This window comes from Cynara cardunculus, unplaced genomic scaffold (genome assembly GCF_001531365.2).
Source record: "Cynara cardunculus var. scolymus isolate 2C unplaced genomic scaffold, CcrdV1 Un_Scaffold_3508, whole genome shotgun sequence".
Classification (NCBI taxonomy): domain Eukaryota; kingdom Viridiplantae; phylum Streptophyta; class Magnoliopsida; order Asterales; family Asteraceae; genus Cynara; species Cynara cardunculus.
The window spans coordinates 34,406-51,680 of NW_020201505.1; the positions used below are offsets into that span (position 1 = coordinate 34,406).

Below are 17,275 nucleotides of genomic sequence, written 5' to 3' on the forward strand. Positions count from 1 at the left end.
CATCTACATCCCCTACAACTACGACCCCATATACAGGTGATTTGCGAGTAGGTAGACAAAGAACTCAAAATAAGCATTCTAAGCAACACAAGAATGAAATAGATACCAAAGGGTCTTTGGCCTAGCAGTATTGTAGCCTTTGGCTTCCTAGGAGGTCAGGGGTTCAAACCTCACCAAAGGTGAGGAGGGTGCGTGAGTTTATTTGTTCCATTTGCGGTATATAAATATTATATACTTCAAAAAAAAATGAAATAGATATGCTTAAATGTTAAATGACTAACCCTTTGGAAGCATCTTCCAGATTATTTAAAAGTCTCAATGCATCCACATAGCGTAGCTCTCCAGCAACTGTCGAGATCTGAAAGATAAGATATAGATATCAATCATACCAAAAACGAGAATTATAAGAAACTAAATCAGCAACCAAGCGTGTATCATGCAAGAAAAATCACATATAGTTCAACTTACTCTTTTCCAACGGCTAACAACATAGTTATACTTGTCCACCAACTGCCGCTCATGCGCCTGAAAGACCTTAAAACTTTGTTCAGCTGCCAAATGTTAAGTAGCACAAACAGCTCTCTTTTGCCACCAAATGATAAACGAGATATCAAGTACAAATGACCGGAATGGAGTTGCTTTTGCCATTACAACTTCTATCATGTGTGGACACTCACTGTCCATTTCGCTGACCAAGAATCTTACCCGGTAAGTGAGGGTGGTGACTCTTACCCAGTTGGTGCTTACCTGGTAAGAGAGGCTTATACTAAGGCTATTTTGATGACCAGGAATCTTATACTGTGACTGTGAGGTAAGTGAGGGTGGTGACTCTTACCCTGTAAACACTTGCCCAGTCAGCGTTGGTAAACGGTACCTTAGTTCCATGAACGGATCACAATGAGTGATCCTTTTTATCTCAACATGACTTATTTTTGGTTAAACTTTTCAAGAATGAGCCACCTAATGAAATTGATTTTATGCTCAGTGGTCATTCTGTAGTGTATATAGCACAGTGGGTATATAGAAATCGACCAAACTGACCCCATAGTTACCATGCTGACAGATCACAAATGCCCAGCCAACTTTACCATGCAAATGATTGTCAATGGAAGAGCAAAACACTATTACCTATTAGGGTGAGTTTGGTACACAAACTTATTGTCCCACGTTTGGTGCGACAATTAGACTGGGACTAGACCGGATTGAGTGGGACAAAAATGCAATTTTTTGGAACAAGGTTGGAAAAACTACTAAACTACCAATATTAAATTAAAATCCTAAAACCTTCCACAATTTTTTCACCCACCTACCTTACTCCCGCCCGTCCAATCCTGTCTAGTCCAGTCCCATCCACGTACCAAATGCACCCTTACTCTACAAGCCCGTATTCTATCTGAGATTATTTTGGCAGGTTGTGCAAAAAAAACCTTTTGGTTTCAATTGTTCTATCACCGAGTCCTGTGAACTATCAAGAGAAGGGAAGGATACATGTACGTTCCATCAGCAAACGGTGGATTGCTGAGTTAACATTCTGTATAGACTCCTCAAGAGTTGTTAGCATATAGCTCCGAGCAATTGTATCCGACTGAAACTGTGAGATATGCCACCCTTGAGAAGTGACAGACAATGGGTTGCATCCAACTGACCATGCCCAGTCCTGCCATGTAACAAGTATATCTTAGTTCCAGAAGTCATTTTGACAGACATAATATCATATCCCAGTTTTTTTTTGCTATATCAATTACAAAAACTAATTTCATAACACAATTTTATGCTGTCACATAACAAATGCAGATGTTCCTTTTTAGTGTGATTGGAATCTAAATTTACTTGTTTGCCCATTGGCCATCATCACAAGAAATAGGTGGTAATGATTTTGGTCTACAAGTTCCCTCAAATTTATCTTAAGGGGCAATTAGGTATTTAATTATTAGTTGAAAACACCCTCATTGAACTACGTGCCAAATCAAATGTTGCATCATGTTTAGACAGACGGAGTATATATTCTATAAAATGGTATAAACTGCCTTATATAGAGGGCTATTTCACAAACTCTTAAATGAAAGAGTTCTCTACATATAAATGTCTTGGAACATTTAGGTATAGCTATAAATGAAAAGCATTTTCAATCAGTATAAGCGAATACGAAAACACATATTCATGTTCAAAGTAGTGCACTACCTCCCATTTATGCTGGTAGGTAAATAAGATATAAAAGTAGCAAAGAAGAGTGCAGAGTCTTCAGATGTTCTTAGAATAAATAGTAACTTCTCATAATTCGTTCAAACTGTCCTAAAAAGAACAAAGATTTAAGAACATGATACGCTGGTAGGGGTAAAACCAATAAACCACTGTAATAGAAAATTAAGAGAAACTGAACACAGACACATCATCTTGTTCTTATGTATTACTGAATCATAAATATGAACACACAACATGCCAACTACCTTTTAAGAGGTAAATTAATGTACTACCATGTGGTATGTGTTTACGTACAGGTGTTAAGTAGTCTAATACTAGGAATACATGCCTACTACTCGCTTCATTTTCATTGAATTAGATTGCATGGTACAGATAAGCAATCAAGTGAACTCATAATAGTGGATGTGATTGCAAGCTCGAGTTCATGTATTCATGTTTTCAATTAATAGTGTGGCCAATTAGTCCAATCAGGTTTCAAGCGAGCAGAAAACCATCATTGCCCAGTGAGAAAGCTTGTCTACACTTCCAAAACAAACTAGGTCAGTGATTCAGTCAACTCTCGATAAGGCCTTGGTCCTTATGGATTCAAATATAAAGTGCTTATATAAACAGAAATTCATATAGAACAACTGAAAACCCAAGGCCATGTATGAGTTAAGTATTAATCCAATTACAATGTAAAATATTTGACTAGCACACCCAACACTTCTTCAACAGCCTTATCACATTGATTTGTGGAAAATGATGGCAAAACATAACTACTTCCAAAATTCAAGATAGGGAGTACCTCAATTGCGGATTCATGAGCTTGACTGTAAACAAAATGAAGGGGAAGCAACCCAGCAAGATGTTCAGATACAGCAGCCAATGCAGCTTTTATGGGCCTCCTGATGTAGCACAGAAAAGTTAAATATGATAAAACCTGGTTAGATATTGTAATGAAGATGAATGTAATGTATAGTATAGAAAATCTAAATTAGTCTGTCAACATTCTCTATAAGCAGACAAGTTAATAACCCAACACTGAGGAGATGTAAAGGCAGATAATGGTAACATTCAGAAACAATAAACAATGACATCTTTCTTTGGTAACCTACACAATCTGATAACTAAATCCCACCAACAGAACTGAAAACGAGTATCAGGATATTATATTTAATTGTCTAACTTATATTATTAATATTGATGGAAACACATGGATATTCCTGTCACCTTGAGAACTTGAGAAATGCAAGTTCCCAATTTGCTTTAAAAAATTTATAGCTAAAGTATCTGTCTTTTCCTATTGTAAGTTCCGATTAAGATTCTACAAGGTGGCTGCAAAGGGGAATGCAAAGGCTGGGGCGATATCATAAAGTATCTGATCAGATCTTGATATCTGGAAGCACAGGCCAAGAGTAAGATCAACAATGTTGATGAAAATGTCAACAAAGTGAATGGTGAACCACAGAGAATTGAATCCAGCAGCTTTTCATCTGTGTGTGATCCTAAATACGAAGTATCCCTAACATAAGCAGCTGCCAAATTTTGAATCAACAAGAACAAGCAAATCATAACCACGACTGGAGAAAAATTTAACTGACTTGTAACTATCTATCCTAAGACAAGTTAATCTTGTCTGCCCCAAACCCAAGAAAGTATCCACTGCTCGAGATTGAGGGTATCCTTTTTAACTCGAGTCACAGACACAATACCATGTTCTCTTTATTTCCTATCTAATAACCCAACAAAATCCTAGATACATTTTGCACCGGAGGCAACGACACTAATACTAGACAGCTTTCTATTGAAATCTCAAAGAGGCAAGAAGAAGACAAAGAGAGGGAGACCCCACTATCCTTTGAAAGTACCTTTTGATAACCTTTTCTGCAAAACAGAGATTTGTATAAATTTCCTAGAGATATTGTATCTTTTCTTTAGTTAGAGTTATTATTATTCTCTAGGATTCCTTATTATAAGTTTCCTTCTTTTAGTCGGTTTAGGTTTTCCTTTTCCTGTATAAATACCTCAGCTATATTCGCTCTCAAAATTATAAAAATTTCAGCCCTTAATTTCTACATGGTATAAGAGTTGTACCTCTAAAACCCTAAGTTTCTCCTTCCTGCTGCTTTCAATCTTTTTTCAGCAGTCATCTAACCATCAATGGGAACTTCCGACGACTCTGCCTCCTCAGATCCAATTCCTCCTTAGAGCTCAAACACCACCCGAATTCTCTATAGTTCTCCTCTCCCAATGACGTGTCACAAACTCAACGGACACAATTACCTTCAATTGTCTCAACCCGTCCTCATGTATGTCTCCGAGAAAGGAAAAGATGATTACGTTACCAGTACAGCCTCTCTACCCAAAGAATCAGTCCCCACGTTCGCCAATGGAAGTCTGGAAACCATATGGTGATGTCTTGGCTGATAAATTCCATGCTCTTTGAAATTGAAGGGAACTTTCTTCTCTATCGGACTGCCTAAGATATCTTGAACATAGCCCATGATACCAACTCATGTTTTGAAAACACTTCAAAACTATTTGAAGCAGAAACCAAACTTTTTGAACTCGAGCAAGGAGATTCGGATGTTACCTAATACTTCAACACTATCACAAGGTATTGGCAACATCTTGATATGTTTGAGGTATATTCTTGGAAGTGTCCTAGTGATGCAGCCCTCTGAGGAATCATTACCGCAGGGCATAGAGGGGGAGGTCATAAGCATCTATACCATACAGTAGAGACGGAACGAAAAGACATATATGGTAGATTTCTATCAGGGTTGAACAAAAAACTTGACCAAGTCAGAAGCAGAGTCATGAGCCTTAAACCTCTTCCTCTAATCCGAAAAGTTTTCTCTGAAATCTGAAGGAAGAAAGTCGGAAAAGACTGATGATGCCAAACTCTTCAAAATAATTAGATGGATCTGCCATGATAAGTCACTTGTCTTCTTCAAACAACAAGAATCGAAAAGGCAGACCATGTTGTGATAACTGCAAGGTCAATCCCTTCACAACAGTCAAACTCGCCTTCAACCAATGCAAATGTCAATCTTCAAGGTACCTCTCCTCATGTATTCATTATAACCTCCAACCCCACAGGCCCATAGATTGGGGATTCAGGAGCATTTGACCGCATTACAGGTGATTTAAACGTCTTTTACACCTTCACAGAATGTGCTAATGGGACCGGAGAAGGTGATCCGCAAAGAAAGGAACATTTCTACTCTATCTTCAGGGGGACCAATGGAAGGATATTCAATTATGGGAAACTCTACCAGATCACTACTCCATATATACCCAACAAAATCCTTCTCCAAGAAACACTACTTCATCATCCCCTATACAACCTGATCCTACTAAAGAAAACACCAGTCCTTGCCTGTTCAATCAGAATCCGGTCCAAAAAACACCACTCCTTCGTTTAGTTCTTCCACAACAGATTCCAACACTACTCCACAAGCTCAAATTCAAACACATCCCAATACAATGAGCAAAGAATTCAAGGTTTACAAAAGAAGAAAAGTTGGGAATATATTTTTTTGATAGAGAGGGGGGAGACCCTTCCAGATCAAGAAAAAGTTGGGAATATAGAGACCAATATGCAAGGAAAGGACTGCTCGAAAGCTGCTCTGATCCCTTTTAACCTTGAAAGATCATAGAGTATGAATTCTATGACTCATGAGTTAGAATCTTTGTCCCTTGATGATCTTTACTTACCTATTGCTCATAGAAAAGGTACCGTAACTTGTACAAATCACCCTATAGAAAGGTATGTTTTCTTACGAGAAACTTACACCAACTTTCCGAGCATTTGTCTCTTCTCTTGATTTGACCTGGTACCCGCAAACATCAATGAGGCCATGAAACACCCAAATGGAAAATGGCAGTATAAGAGGAAATCAATGCTCTTGAGAAAAATGGCACATGGGTTCTCATAACACATGGAAAGCAGACTGTTGGATGCAAATCAATCTTTACCATCAAGTATAACTCAATGCGAGTATTAACAAATACAATGTTGGGTTGGTAGCGAAGGGGTTCACTCACTCATAGGGCATTGACCACCAAAAAACATTTACACTTTTAGCTAAACTTAACACCGTAGAAGTTTTAATATCACTTGTTGTCAATTGTGATTAGCCCTTATACAATTGGATATAGAAAATGCATTCTTACACAGGGAACTCAAAGAAGTGTATATGGACATACCACCGGGAATGAAGAAATCTTCAAGTAGCCGAATTGTTTGCATATGATTAAGTCACTAAACAGCCTGAAACAGTCACCTTGGCCACAGTTCGATAGATTTGCAAACAGATTGTCAAACATGGATACACTCAAAGTCAAGCTGGACATACCTTGTTCATAAAGTTTTCTTTAACAAGAAGGTCATTGATTCTCATTATCTTTGTGGATGACATAATCCTAACGGGAGACGACTTAGAAAAATCTCAAAAATAAAGACACTTCTTGCATTGAAATTTGAAATCAAAGGTCTAGGACCTCCCAAATGCTTTTTGGGAATGGAGGTGGCCTGATCCAGAGATGGAATGTATGTCCTACATCTTAAGAAAGAAATCGAAATGCTTGGGAGCAACCTGCACATACTCCAATGGATCCAAACTTGAAAGAAAACAGTTCCCTAACCTAATGCGGCGGGTTCGGACCGCAAGGAACCGTAGCATGGGGGCTTATCACAGTGGTGAACTGATTCCGATAAAAAGGGGAGTTATCGCTAGATTACTAGGCAAACTAATCTATCTCTTCCACACCAGGCCTAATATTGCCTTTCATGTCAGCATTGTAAGTCAACATATGAACAGCCCTTGTGAGGAACATTTGGAAGAAGTGTAGCACAATCTATGTTATTGAAAAATGACAACAGGTCTTAGCTTGCACTTTAGAAAACACAGCAGCCGAGACTTAGAGTTAGAGGTCTAGATAGATGCTAGTTCAGGCGGAGAGCTAACAAAAGGAGATCGACCAGCAGCTACTGCACCTATGTGTGGGGAAATTTGGTAAATTGGTGCAGCTAAAAACAATCTGTGGTCTCAAGTAGCAGCGCCAAGTCAAAATATCGAGCACTACCCTGGGCATATGTGAAGGAATATGGATAAGAAGGCTACTGAATGAGTTAAGAGCAGAATGTCCCAAGTCAAATAGAATGTACACCGACAATGAAGCTGCTATAAGGTTGCCGGTCCATCATGATAGGACCAAACATGTTGAAATAGACGGCATTTCATTTATGAAAAAGTGAACTCAAAAAGCATCCAACTCAAATTCATTTCTACAAAGAAGCAGATTGCCGACATCCTAAAAAAGGCACATCCTATAACAAGCTTTTAAGAATTCAACTCCAAGTTGGGTTTGCACAACATCTACAACTCAGCTTGATGGGGGTGTTGGAATCCTAATTTATTTGTATAATATTTCCTAGAGATATTGTATCTTTTCCTTAGTTAAGAGTTTCTATTATTCTCTGAGATTCATTTGATTCATTTTCCTTGTTTTAAGTCGATTTAGGTTTTCCCTTTTCCTGTATATATACCTCACTTGTATTCCCCTTCAAAATACGAAAATTTCATCTCTCAATTTCTACACTTCCTTCTTGCAGGCCTATCATAAGTACTAAATATGCTTTATCTGGTACCAAATCACATGCAGAGAATTCTCAACCAAATAAACCCGGTTCATGTGCATTGTGTCATATGCATATAATCTAACATATATGCTAATTTCCCCACATTGTAGCCTTATTACCTGAAAAGTACTGCGCCACCTGGTGTGCCTTGAAGCCAATAGAAAATAGGGAAGGCACACTCAACTCTCAGGTCTCTCATAATTGGTAAAACATCAAACCATCATCATGCCACAAAGCATCTTCTTCATTTGGTCCTCTTACCATTATCAACGACTATTACAACACTTTAAAGTGGCCACATGGCAATCATAACCAGGCCAAAATGCCAACATATACAATGAACAAAACCATCTAACATGACAGTAAAGGAGTAAGAAGATCATAAACCGGTAGCAACAATGTCAAACTTTTTAAGACGGCAAAGATAACTTCTTTTCCCACTCTTTGTGAAGTAACAAGCTCCAAACTGSAATAAGTTTTTTGTGGATTTGTAATGAGCATTTCCTATTTATTCTGTGAAGTAACAAGCTCCAAACTGAAATAAGTTTTTTGTGGATTTGTAATGAGCATTTCCTATTTATTCTTTGATTAAACAAGCTACGATGTTCAGGCATAGGTCTCACCCTTTAGAGGAACACTTAGATACAGCACTGAAGATTTTGAGATTGTGTTCAAGATGATAATCTTTTCAGTACAGCACAGACTAATTACAAACTAAAATTAAGAAACAGTACTGTGCTATATGAAGAGGTAACTAGTGCAAATATCCAATACTCGTAGTTAGCAATCTAATGCTAGAAAAGGCTTATTATCAAATGCAAAGAAATCCACCTCAAGTTCCACAACAGAGATTGCCCATTGCACTGTAGATGGCTTTCCCACGATGATGACTCAGATTGGACAACGATAACCATATCAGAAAGTGCCTTCGCCTGATAATGTTTGTCCACTAACAATGGTTCACCGTGAATAAACCAGAAAACTGGAACTTCTAATGTGGACCTACTATGAGCATGCGATCCTGCAATTACAAAAAAGACAGACTTTTTCATGGAACTAAAGTAGGTGTGAATTTACAAGCTGCTAGTTTAGAATTTCCAGTAACTTTAAATAAAACAATGGTGCTTGCCATATACGAACAAAAGATGATATTGACTACTATAACATCTACATTGACAACTCATGTAATGAATTTCACCAAACATCCAATTTCCTAGAATCAACATATGAAGTAGAGAATTGAGCGTAGAATATGGAAGAAGGAAAAGGAAACAAAAGAACCATCATTTTTTCCCAAGGATGATATACAACAAGAACCTTTAAGAGAACCATGATCACCCAGTCTCTGCAACTGATGCTGTAGAATTGAAGAATCAAGATATGAACGGACATTTCTCCTAAATGTTCCATTCACAAGCAGCATAGGTACGGCGGCAGCTCTTCGAGCTACGGAAAAGGCCATTGCCAAGGCAGGATCCTCTGAAAGTGGTAACCTGGAAATCATTATACAGGCCAAAGCCAGCAGTTAAGAAATTGTAATAACCTAAGACGGGATCATTTAGAGAATAAAAGTTTTCAAGTAATTAGATTGTATGTGTATATGGACGTGTGCAGCATTATCAAGATCATATGCACCTGATGTCAAAACAAAAACAAATTTAGATTGATTAAGGTGAACATACATGTGCTGACTGAACATAGGTTTCTGAGAAGGTAAAAGTAAAGAGGAAAGCCCATCCATGATAGCATTGATATCCACAGGCAAATACTTAATATGTCTGACTTTCTGCATTTCAGAAACAAGAATTAATTCAAATGAAATTGTGTGAATAAGTTTTCATCTTATGAATATAAGTTTTACCTCCTGTGTGATGAAAAACAACTGGAAGGATATTTTATCATAATGATGGAAAGCCCCATCAGCAATGGAAGGTGATATAATGTGCCTCATAGAGCCCCATAACGTGGCGCCCATATGTGCAAGGAAAGTATCACGTGCAACAGTGTAGTTGTGGAATTCCTGACAGAGAAGCACTTGGGATGTAAAACTGAGAGTTGTATCAGTTCATTGTACATTGTATGCATATGGTATTTATCGATTCCACGTAGAAAATATATCATGTGTAACCAAAGTATACCTCATAAGTATTATCACTGAACAAATTCCAGCTCTCCATCCTTTTTAAAGCATCTATAGCCTTTTGTTTATGGCTTTCAACAGACTCGTCACTTTCAAAAGACTGGAGCTCGGTTTTTAAGTCTCGCATTCTCTCATCAAGCTCTGAAATAAAATTTTATCGTAAAAAGGATTACAAAGTTATTGAAAGTACCAATCATAAATTGGATAATACATCAGTGGAAAGAATAATCCCAAGAAGATAAAGCTCCAAGCAGACTCCGATTTCATTACTGTAGCACTCCATATAAATTCTAGGTGCGTTTGGTATGCAGTCTGGGTGGGACGGGTTGGTGTGCCATGGGACAAAAATGAGATGGGACAACATGGGACAATTCATAGGACTATTCTTGAGGTTTTTTGTTTCACCAAAAAAGGTGGAACAACATGGGACTAAATTTGTTATTATTTCATATCAATACAAAACCTCTTTTCTATCAGCCTCCATTTCCACGAGTTTTCTTCTTCCAACCTCCATTTCCGCGAGTTTCTTCTTCCAGTCGAAACCCTCCATTCCAGCCTCCATTTCAGGTACGATTTCTCCTCAATCTTCCATGGTTATCGATTTCTCCTCAATATTCCATGGTTATCGATTTCTCCTCTTTTCTATCAGGTACGATTTCTCCTCTTTTCTTCCAGCCTCCATGTCCACGAGCTCGAAACCCTCCATTTCAGCCTCCATTTCAGGTACAATTTCTCCTCAATATTCCATGGTTATCGATTTTTTGACTGTTGAATATCATTGTTCTAGGGATGATTATACTTCTATATTGATTTCTGACTGTTGAATACCTAGCATTGCTTCTGTATCATCTCTTGCTGGGTTTTTGTCGATTTAGATTGTGTTACAGATGCAATACCAAAATTTTCCATTTATGGCAGTTGCTAATGAGTTTGTGTTATTTATGAGTTATCACTTAGACATTTGGCAAATCAGTTTCTGAAGTGGAATTATCCATTTGATCATAGAAGTTAAAAGTGGTCTCTTTTTTAAACTATGTACGTATTTACAATTGTTGTGTTGGAATATTTTTAAATTATGTACGTTTTTTACAATTGTTGTGTTACAATCATATATACAAATTCATAAAATAGTATAAGTATCATAGATGTAATTATTTAAATATATTTTGGTTGATTTGTGTCATTTACAATCATTACATGATGTAAAATAACATTAAACATCATTTAGGGGCAATCTGGTCATTTTAACAGTTTTGTCCAGTCCTATTCTAGTCGTACCAAACGTAGGACAAACAATTTAGTCCTGTCCAGTCCAGTGCTGTCCCATCCAGTCTGCGTACCAAACGCTACCTAAAAGCAACGAGTCCATATTGTGGATTACCTTCACAAAGAGCAAGCTTCACCCTTCTTCCCCAACAATGTTTGAAAGCAAATAGCTCATATATATCTATCTCTGCTAGAAGGATATCAATGGCTTGATGCTCTTTCTGGCAAATTGAAGTACAGCATATGTTAGGCATATGATAATCATAACGGAAACCTTACTTCCACTAAGATAGAAAGAATTCAATCGAGAATCATAAACTTCTTGTCACAATTCTTATTCTCTATTCAAAGTTATTGACACAGAAGAATCTATAATCAACTATTCTCAGTAACATCGAAGAGATATTCAACTTTAATGCAAAATATCCATCTAATTCTCATGATAAGGAAAGATCTCTCTGTTTTCTTCTCATTTTTTACTTTTAATACTCCTTCAATGAAAATGCAATTTATTGATTTTTATGAGTGGGGCTTGGTCAAATGTCTTAAGTATACCCTACCATCAAAACATGAGTGTATGACTTTAACTTCTAGTTTTCAAAATAAAGTAAAACTTATGGGCCAAAATCGATACAAGACAGGTATCTATAATGATACTTTTGGAAAACCAGGTAATATCAGCTCAAAGTTTGCTGAAAAGGAAATGTTTCAGTTAGGAGCCTTTTACCAAACACTTACCCGGTAAGTGCTTACCGGTAAAATTTAACACTACCACTTACTTACCGGGTAAGACTTTAGTCCACTAAAACGGCATTGTATGCAACAACCCAACAAGCGCTTACCATGGTAAGAGTCGTCGCCCTCACTTACCGGGTAAGACTCTCGGTTCTTGTCTAAATCGGCATTGTATGCAACAATTTACCCAGCAAGCGCTTACCATGGTAAGAGTCGTCGCCCTCACTTACCGGGTAAGATTCTCGGTCCTTGTCTCCCTCTTAACGGGTAAGATTCTTGGTCCTTACCATATTCATCCGGTAAGGTAATGTGACTTGGTAAGTCTTACCCGGGTGAATGTTTGGTAAACGGCCCCTTAGTATGACACCCTAAAATGAAAATTATTTTAACATTCATAACACAAAGACTTGCCGTGGTAAGGAAGAAGGGGGGGACAGGCACACTTGGAGAGCGCAGTACAACGGAGAGTTGTATGCTGCGTTCGGGAAGGATGAATCGCTCCCGAAATTAACTTTCAATTATGAATAAATTTGAGGCCCCTCTTTAGTGATTATCTATCCTCAATCATGTATAGCAAAAGGAAGCAACAGAAAAAAACTGTTCCATAAGTTATGCAGGCGATGCATTTTAATTCACAAAGGCAGGACATCAATTTTACTTTCTGCATGCTATAATGCCTTGCGGTGACAAAATTGATATTCTCCATAGTCTAATATCAAAAAGTTCACTAAATCCAGCACCATTACCTAATTGATCAATCTAGAAACAAAAACATAATGTGATACAGAACTCCGTAAGCCACAAACATACAAAAGACTGGTACCCAATGATAAAACCAATGGGATGCTTGTAGGAGAAGTCGACATTAATGAACTTCGTCAATCATAAATTGGATGGCTGAAAATTAGTGTAGCTTCCAAATTTTCAACATTCAAACAATTAAGCATTCGACAATGCCTACTATGAAGATATCATGCAATATTTTTAAGGGTTAGTCTTGAAGAATGATTTCATAATTGCACAATAAACAAGTGAGATTCAGGCACAAAACCTCTTTAGTTATCCCAAGCAAGCTCTACCCACCTGAAGAAGCCCAAATAAGCAATGTTCTTGTAATCGCTCGCTTAGTCAAATCAACTTTATTTGGTAAGACATCTAATATTATGACATAAGCTTAGTTTTAGTATTTAGCATGTTTAACTTATTAGTGATGATTAAGATAAATGGTGAAGCACCCTACAATAATCCAGCATCCACCATATATCCTACATTATGGACTAAAAATGGTGGCTCTAGAAGCTGATATTATACCACTTTTTTTACGAAGATGTTTTAGGCTATTAGCTATAGCTACCAAAGTAAACCCCTTCCTTGGTATTGTAAACACACTTTTTATCATCTGGCAGAGCATCTCATAACTTCATTCCCTCTATCCTATTAAAACATGTCCATGTATCTCTTTTTCACATTGACATGCATCAAACCTTGGATCTCATCTACAAGCTAACATCCCAACTAGATACCTCATATATAATTTGGTATTTGCTGCAAATGATTTCTCCAGCAAATGGATTCTACCGAACATGAAGTGTCCCTTGAGAAGAATAGTAAGATCTTTCCCCTTGCTGATGTGTCATCCACAAGGTGTAAAAAGGTTTCTCTTGCCTATGTAATGGTCCTCAACATGTAGAAGGTTTCCCCCAATATGTAAAACAATTCCCTCAAATGTGACAGGGATCCCCCTAAACTCTTAAGACATTCCCCACAAAATGTTAATGGGTTTCCCTGTACTGTCGTATTAAGTGCCTGTTAGAAGCAAATGCATGCCATGACTTGCACCAAGCCTTGTTACCTGATACCACATAAATGTTCAAGTACAAATACAAATATAATTCTCTCGTACACAAACAAAGGTCAAGAAAACTTTGTTATCTAAACCATAACAATATAAGTAAACAATTTCTTAGTAGGTCATAACAGCATAGGGCACAAAGATTCTGTAGACATACAAACAAATTAGCATCTCGAAGATATCATGTATAGTTGATAAGATTGTGGTTAAAACACATACATCTCCAAATGCAGCAAACTTCTCCTGGATCGCATCTTGCAAGTGATCTTCAGCCTCTTCTTCCGAAATTTCTGATAGCAACAAAGAAAGCATAACTTGTAAGCACAAAAAGGCAAATGCTAGCTCAATAGATTGCTAGTAATAAGACTTCAGCAAGGTGTTTATCAGCACCATGTAAGATGGAAGATTTAATGACCGCTCCTATCATACCAAGTAAAATGCACCACAGTACCAAGTAGCATTTATTTGGCACTGAGATTTATAGGGAACTTACTTTTATTACAGAACCATGGATATGGGCTTGGCTGAGATAAAGAATAAACTCATCGCATGGTGATTAGAATCAAACAGAAGGTCCCTATCAGCTTCCCTAAAAAAGCAACCACAAATTATATTGGTTTTCCTATCTTAGTTATACTATTGTTACTGGTCCAACAGGGTCAAGATATTGAAGCCTGTGATAAGGTGAAAACCAAGGCAAGACGAATTGTTATCCGAAATTTAGGCATGTTTCACAAAATACGCAGTTAACAAGGAAATAAAACCAAGAATTATGTATAGCATACACACATGACGAACTTCAACATGCAACCACAATTGCGTGTACAACATAACTCAGCAAAGTCATAAACCTTGCTTAAACTATTCTCCATCAGCCACAGGAGAAAGCCATGATTATATGAGGCTGACTCTCATGCAACCAAAACGTCAAATATTATAACTGGAAAACCTGGATAGCTAATTTAGAAACGACTATGTGCATCCACAAGGTTCTAAGATAACAATATGTATAGATTCTTGGGAACCATTTAATTTCTATCGACCAGGTTATGACTAAACCGAGGACTATGCTGGAAACCGTAATAAACCCCTAAGAGGAAATACATGTCAGAATGACAGAGGTATCATATATATGTAACAATACTTCTCAAGTTGGAGCTGACATCAAACATGTACAACTTAGCACATAAGGATCAGCATGTGCTCTCCACAAGCATTTTCTCAAGATGACAACCTGGCGTCTATAAAGTACTCAAACTGACACAATACGACACAAGTGGCAATCAACCTCAACAGGCTTGAGCAAGTAAGTGAAACATCTAATTCTCAGGTGTTCATGGTTGCTTTATCACACTAAATTCTCATCAAACCACATCCAAGATCTCTAGTTATTGTATCAAACAACACACCCATGTTTTACAAGCTTTTGTGACGCAGCTTGGAATTCTGGCTTAACAATGGAAATAGAGATCTTGTAGTACCCAGTCGTGGATCTCCACATGGAAATACAGCATTAGTCGCATCTAAATAATCAGTAACTAAGGGATAAACTCAAGACTCTCTAACATGCATACGAAGTGCCTATGGCAGAGTGCTTTTATATTGCAGCACTACAATTGATTCGTGTTCTTGCAAGCTTATCCTCTAATGGGTCTAAACCAGCCTAACTCTATCCAATAACTAGTCCACAGGGAAGAAATGAACAAACACATAGGGTTATAAATTGAACCAAGTAGCAAGAACATAAGGACGCCCTAATAAAATCCTAAAGTTACGCAGTAATACCATGTAAAATTGTAAGGTTTCTATCTAGAGCGATTTGTAATACCATATAATATTGTACAATATGATTATCAGTAAGTTCTTATTTTCCATTAACTAAACTAAGAATAATAAGACATAAAGCATGCCAACGGACTGAAAATAAGGGCACCCCTAATAAAATCCTAAACCACATACATAGCAAATCGGCAAATGTCTTTTTGCTAATAAGATCTATGTAATATGATACTTGCTCCTCAAGGATGCTAGAAAATAGGTTGTCTAACATGAAAACCCAAACATAAGCAATCTGAGAAGTGGCAAAGTTCAGAGACAAACAAAGTTTTAGATACGAGTCATGGTTTCATCAGTAAACTTTTGGGATTCTGAAGTCCAGGAGGTCCAAGATTGTTCAGTGAGCGATCTCTAAATCCTAGTTCACTGATTAGTTTCTATGGAACTCCTAGTTCCCCTCAAAACCTTTTACTCCCATTTATGATCTTTTAGACATCTCCAACCTCATGGTGTTTCCTCCATTATACGGGTGAGCTATATGAAATACATGCTTCAATAGCAAGCTTCTCATCATAATGAGGTGAAACAGACCAGACGCACTGGTTACTTGATTTTCAATGACAGAAAGTGAATGAAAAAACAACTTTAGGTTGAGAATGATAAGGGAAGCATAGAGTTTGACATGCAAGGAATGCGGTAGCTACCAAAATCATGAAGTAAATTGATCATAAAATGGACAAGCAGACAGTCCGACAGGTCCCAATGGTTATGAGTGCGAGTATTACAAATGATCTTTGCTTGCTTTCACGTCTCTCATACTAAATCCAGGCAATAATAACCAACATCTGCCTAGAACTGTACGTAGTAAATGAAGCTAACCAACAGCATTCGCTATAGATGACAATCCTTTCATGAACCACCATAACAAAGGAATGCATAATTTGTCAAACCATGAAGCCAGTAAAAGCACCCTCATCTCACCATACCCAGAATTATGTTTTAATCGTGTTTCAACAGTTCTTATAAACGAACATGCCAACTTCTCTTGAGAAGAAACAAACGTTTCAATAAAAAGGAATAGGAAGCAACAGCAAGAATCATATGCATAGCAAGTAAAATTGCCCTCAAGACTTCGTAGCGGTTCAGAAACAACTTTCTCTAACCCACATTCCAGAAAGGAAATTCAACTGGTGCTATCAGCATGTTTATGGAGTTTATTATACGGAGTGCCAACAAAAATCCCACCTAGACCCAAAGGCCATCGACATTCCAGCAAAATGACAAAATGTTGCTCAAGGTAATTCCGTATTTTGCTACTAGTATAGTACCTGCAACTGCACCTATTGTTTTTTCCACATTCGGCAAGCTCAGTTCTGTACGCACGCCTTCTCCACCAACAGCAGGTCCCCAAGAGAAAGGACCTGCACTTAAATCAATAAACGCCCACCTGATAAGAGTAAAGAAGAGGTAAGACATCTATGGGAAGAGAGAGAGGGGGGATAGGAAGGGAGAGCAAGGAAAGGAAGAAGGGGAGCCTTTACCTGTCTTTTCCAATCCATGTATCTGTAAGACATTCTGGATGGAGACCACTCAAATCACCAGATTTCAAATCCTTTGCCAATTGAAGCTTCATGTCCTCATTTTTTCCATTCAACAACTTCAAACAAAATATGTA

At 37.6% G+C, this 17,275-nt stretch overlaps 1 protein-coding gene across 3 annotated transcripts in view; it reads right to left on the minus strand.

The window, feature by feature from the left end:
- The window catches only part of LOC112503664, a 30,177-nt gene that overhangs the window by 1,039 nt on the left and 11,863 nt on the right, over nucleotides 1-17,275 (minus strand). For 2 of the 3 annotated variants that reach the window (XM_025107656.1, XM_025107658.1), the window contains 13 exons: nucleotides 17,142-17,257; nucleotides 16,929-17,047; nucleotides 14,044-14,114; nucleotides 11,353-11,458; nucleotides 9,970-10,112; nucleotides 9,693-9,851; nucleotides 9,514-9,617; nucleotides 9,149-9,324; nucleotides 8,663-8,852; nucleotides 2,990-3,089; nucleotides 1,489-1,657; nucleotides 469-551; nucleotides 282-358 (listed from right to left, as the gene is read on the minus strand). In XM_025107656.1, coding sequence (XP_024963424.1) covers nucleotides 282-358; nucleotides 469-551; nucleotides 1,489-1,657; nucleotides 2,990-3,089; nucleotides 8,663-8,852; nucleotides 9,149-9,324; nucleotides 9,514-9,617; nucleotides 9,693-9,851; nucleotides 9,970-10,112; nucleotides 11,353-11,458; nucleotides 14,044-14,114; nucleotides 16,929-17,047; nucleotides 17,142-17,257 — 1,613 coding nt within the window. The remainder of the gene's footprint in view (nucleotides 1-281; nucleotides 359-468; nucleotides 552-1,488; nucleotides 1,658-2,989; nucleotides 3,090-8,662; nucleotides 8,853-9,148; nucleotides 9,325-9,513; nucleotides 9,618-9,692; nucleotides 9,852-9,969; nucleotides 10,113-11,352; nucleotides 11,459-14,043; nucleotides 14,115-16,928; nucleotides 17,048-17,141; nucleotides 17,258-17,275) is intronic. The other variant, XM_025107657.1, reaches the window with a different exon arrangement.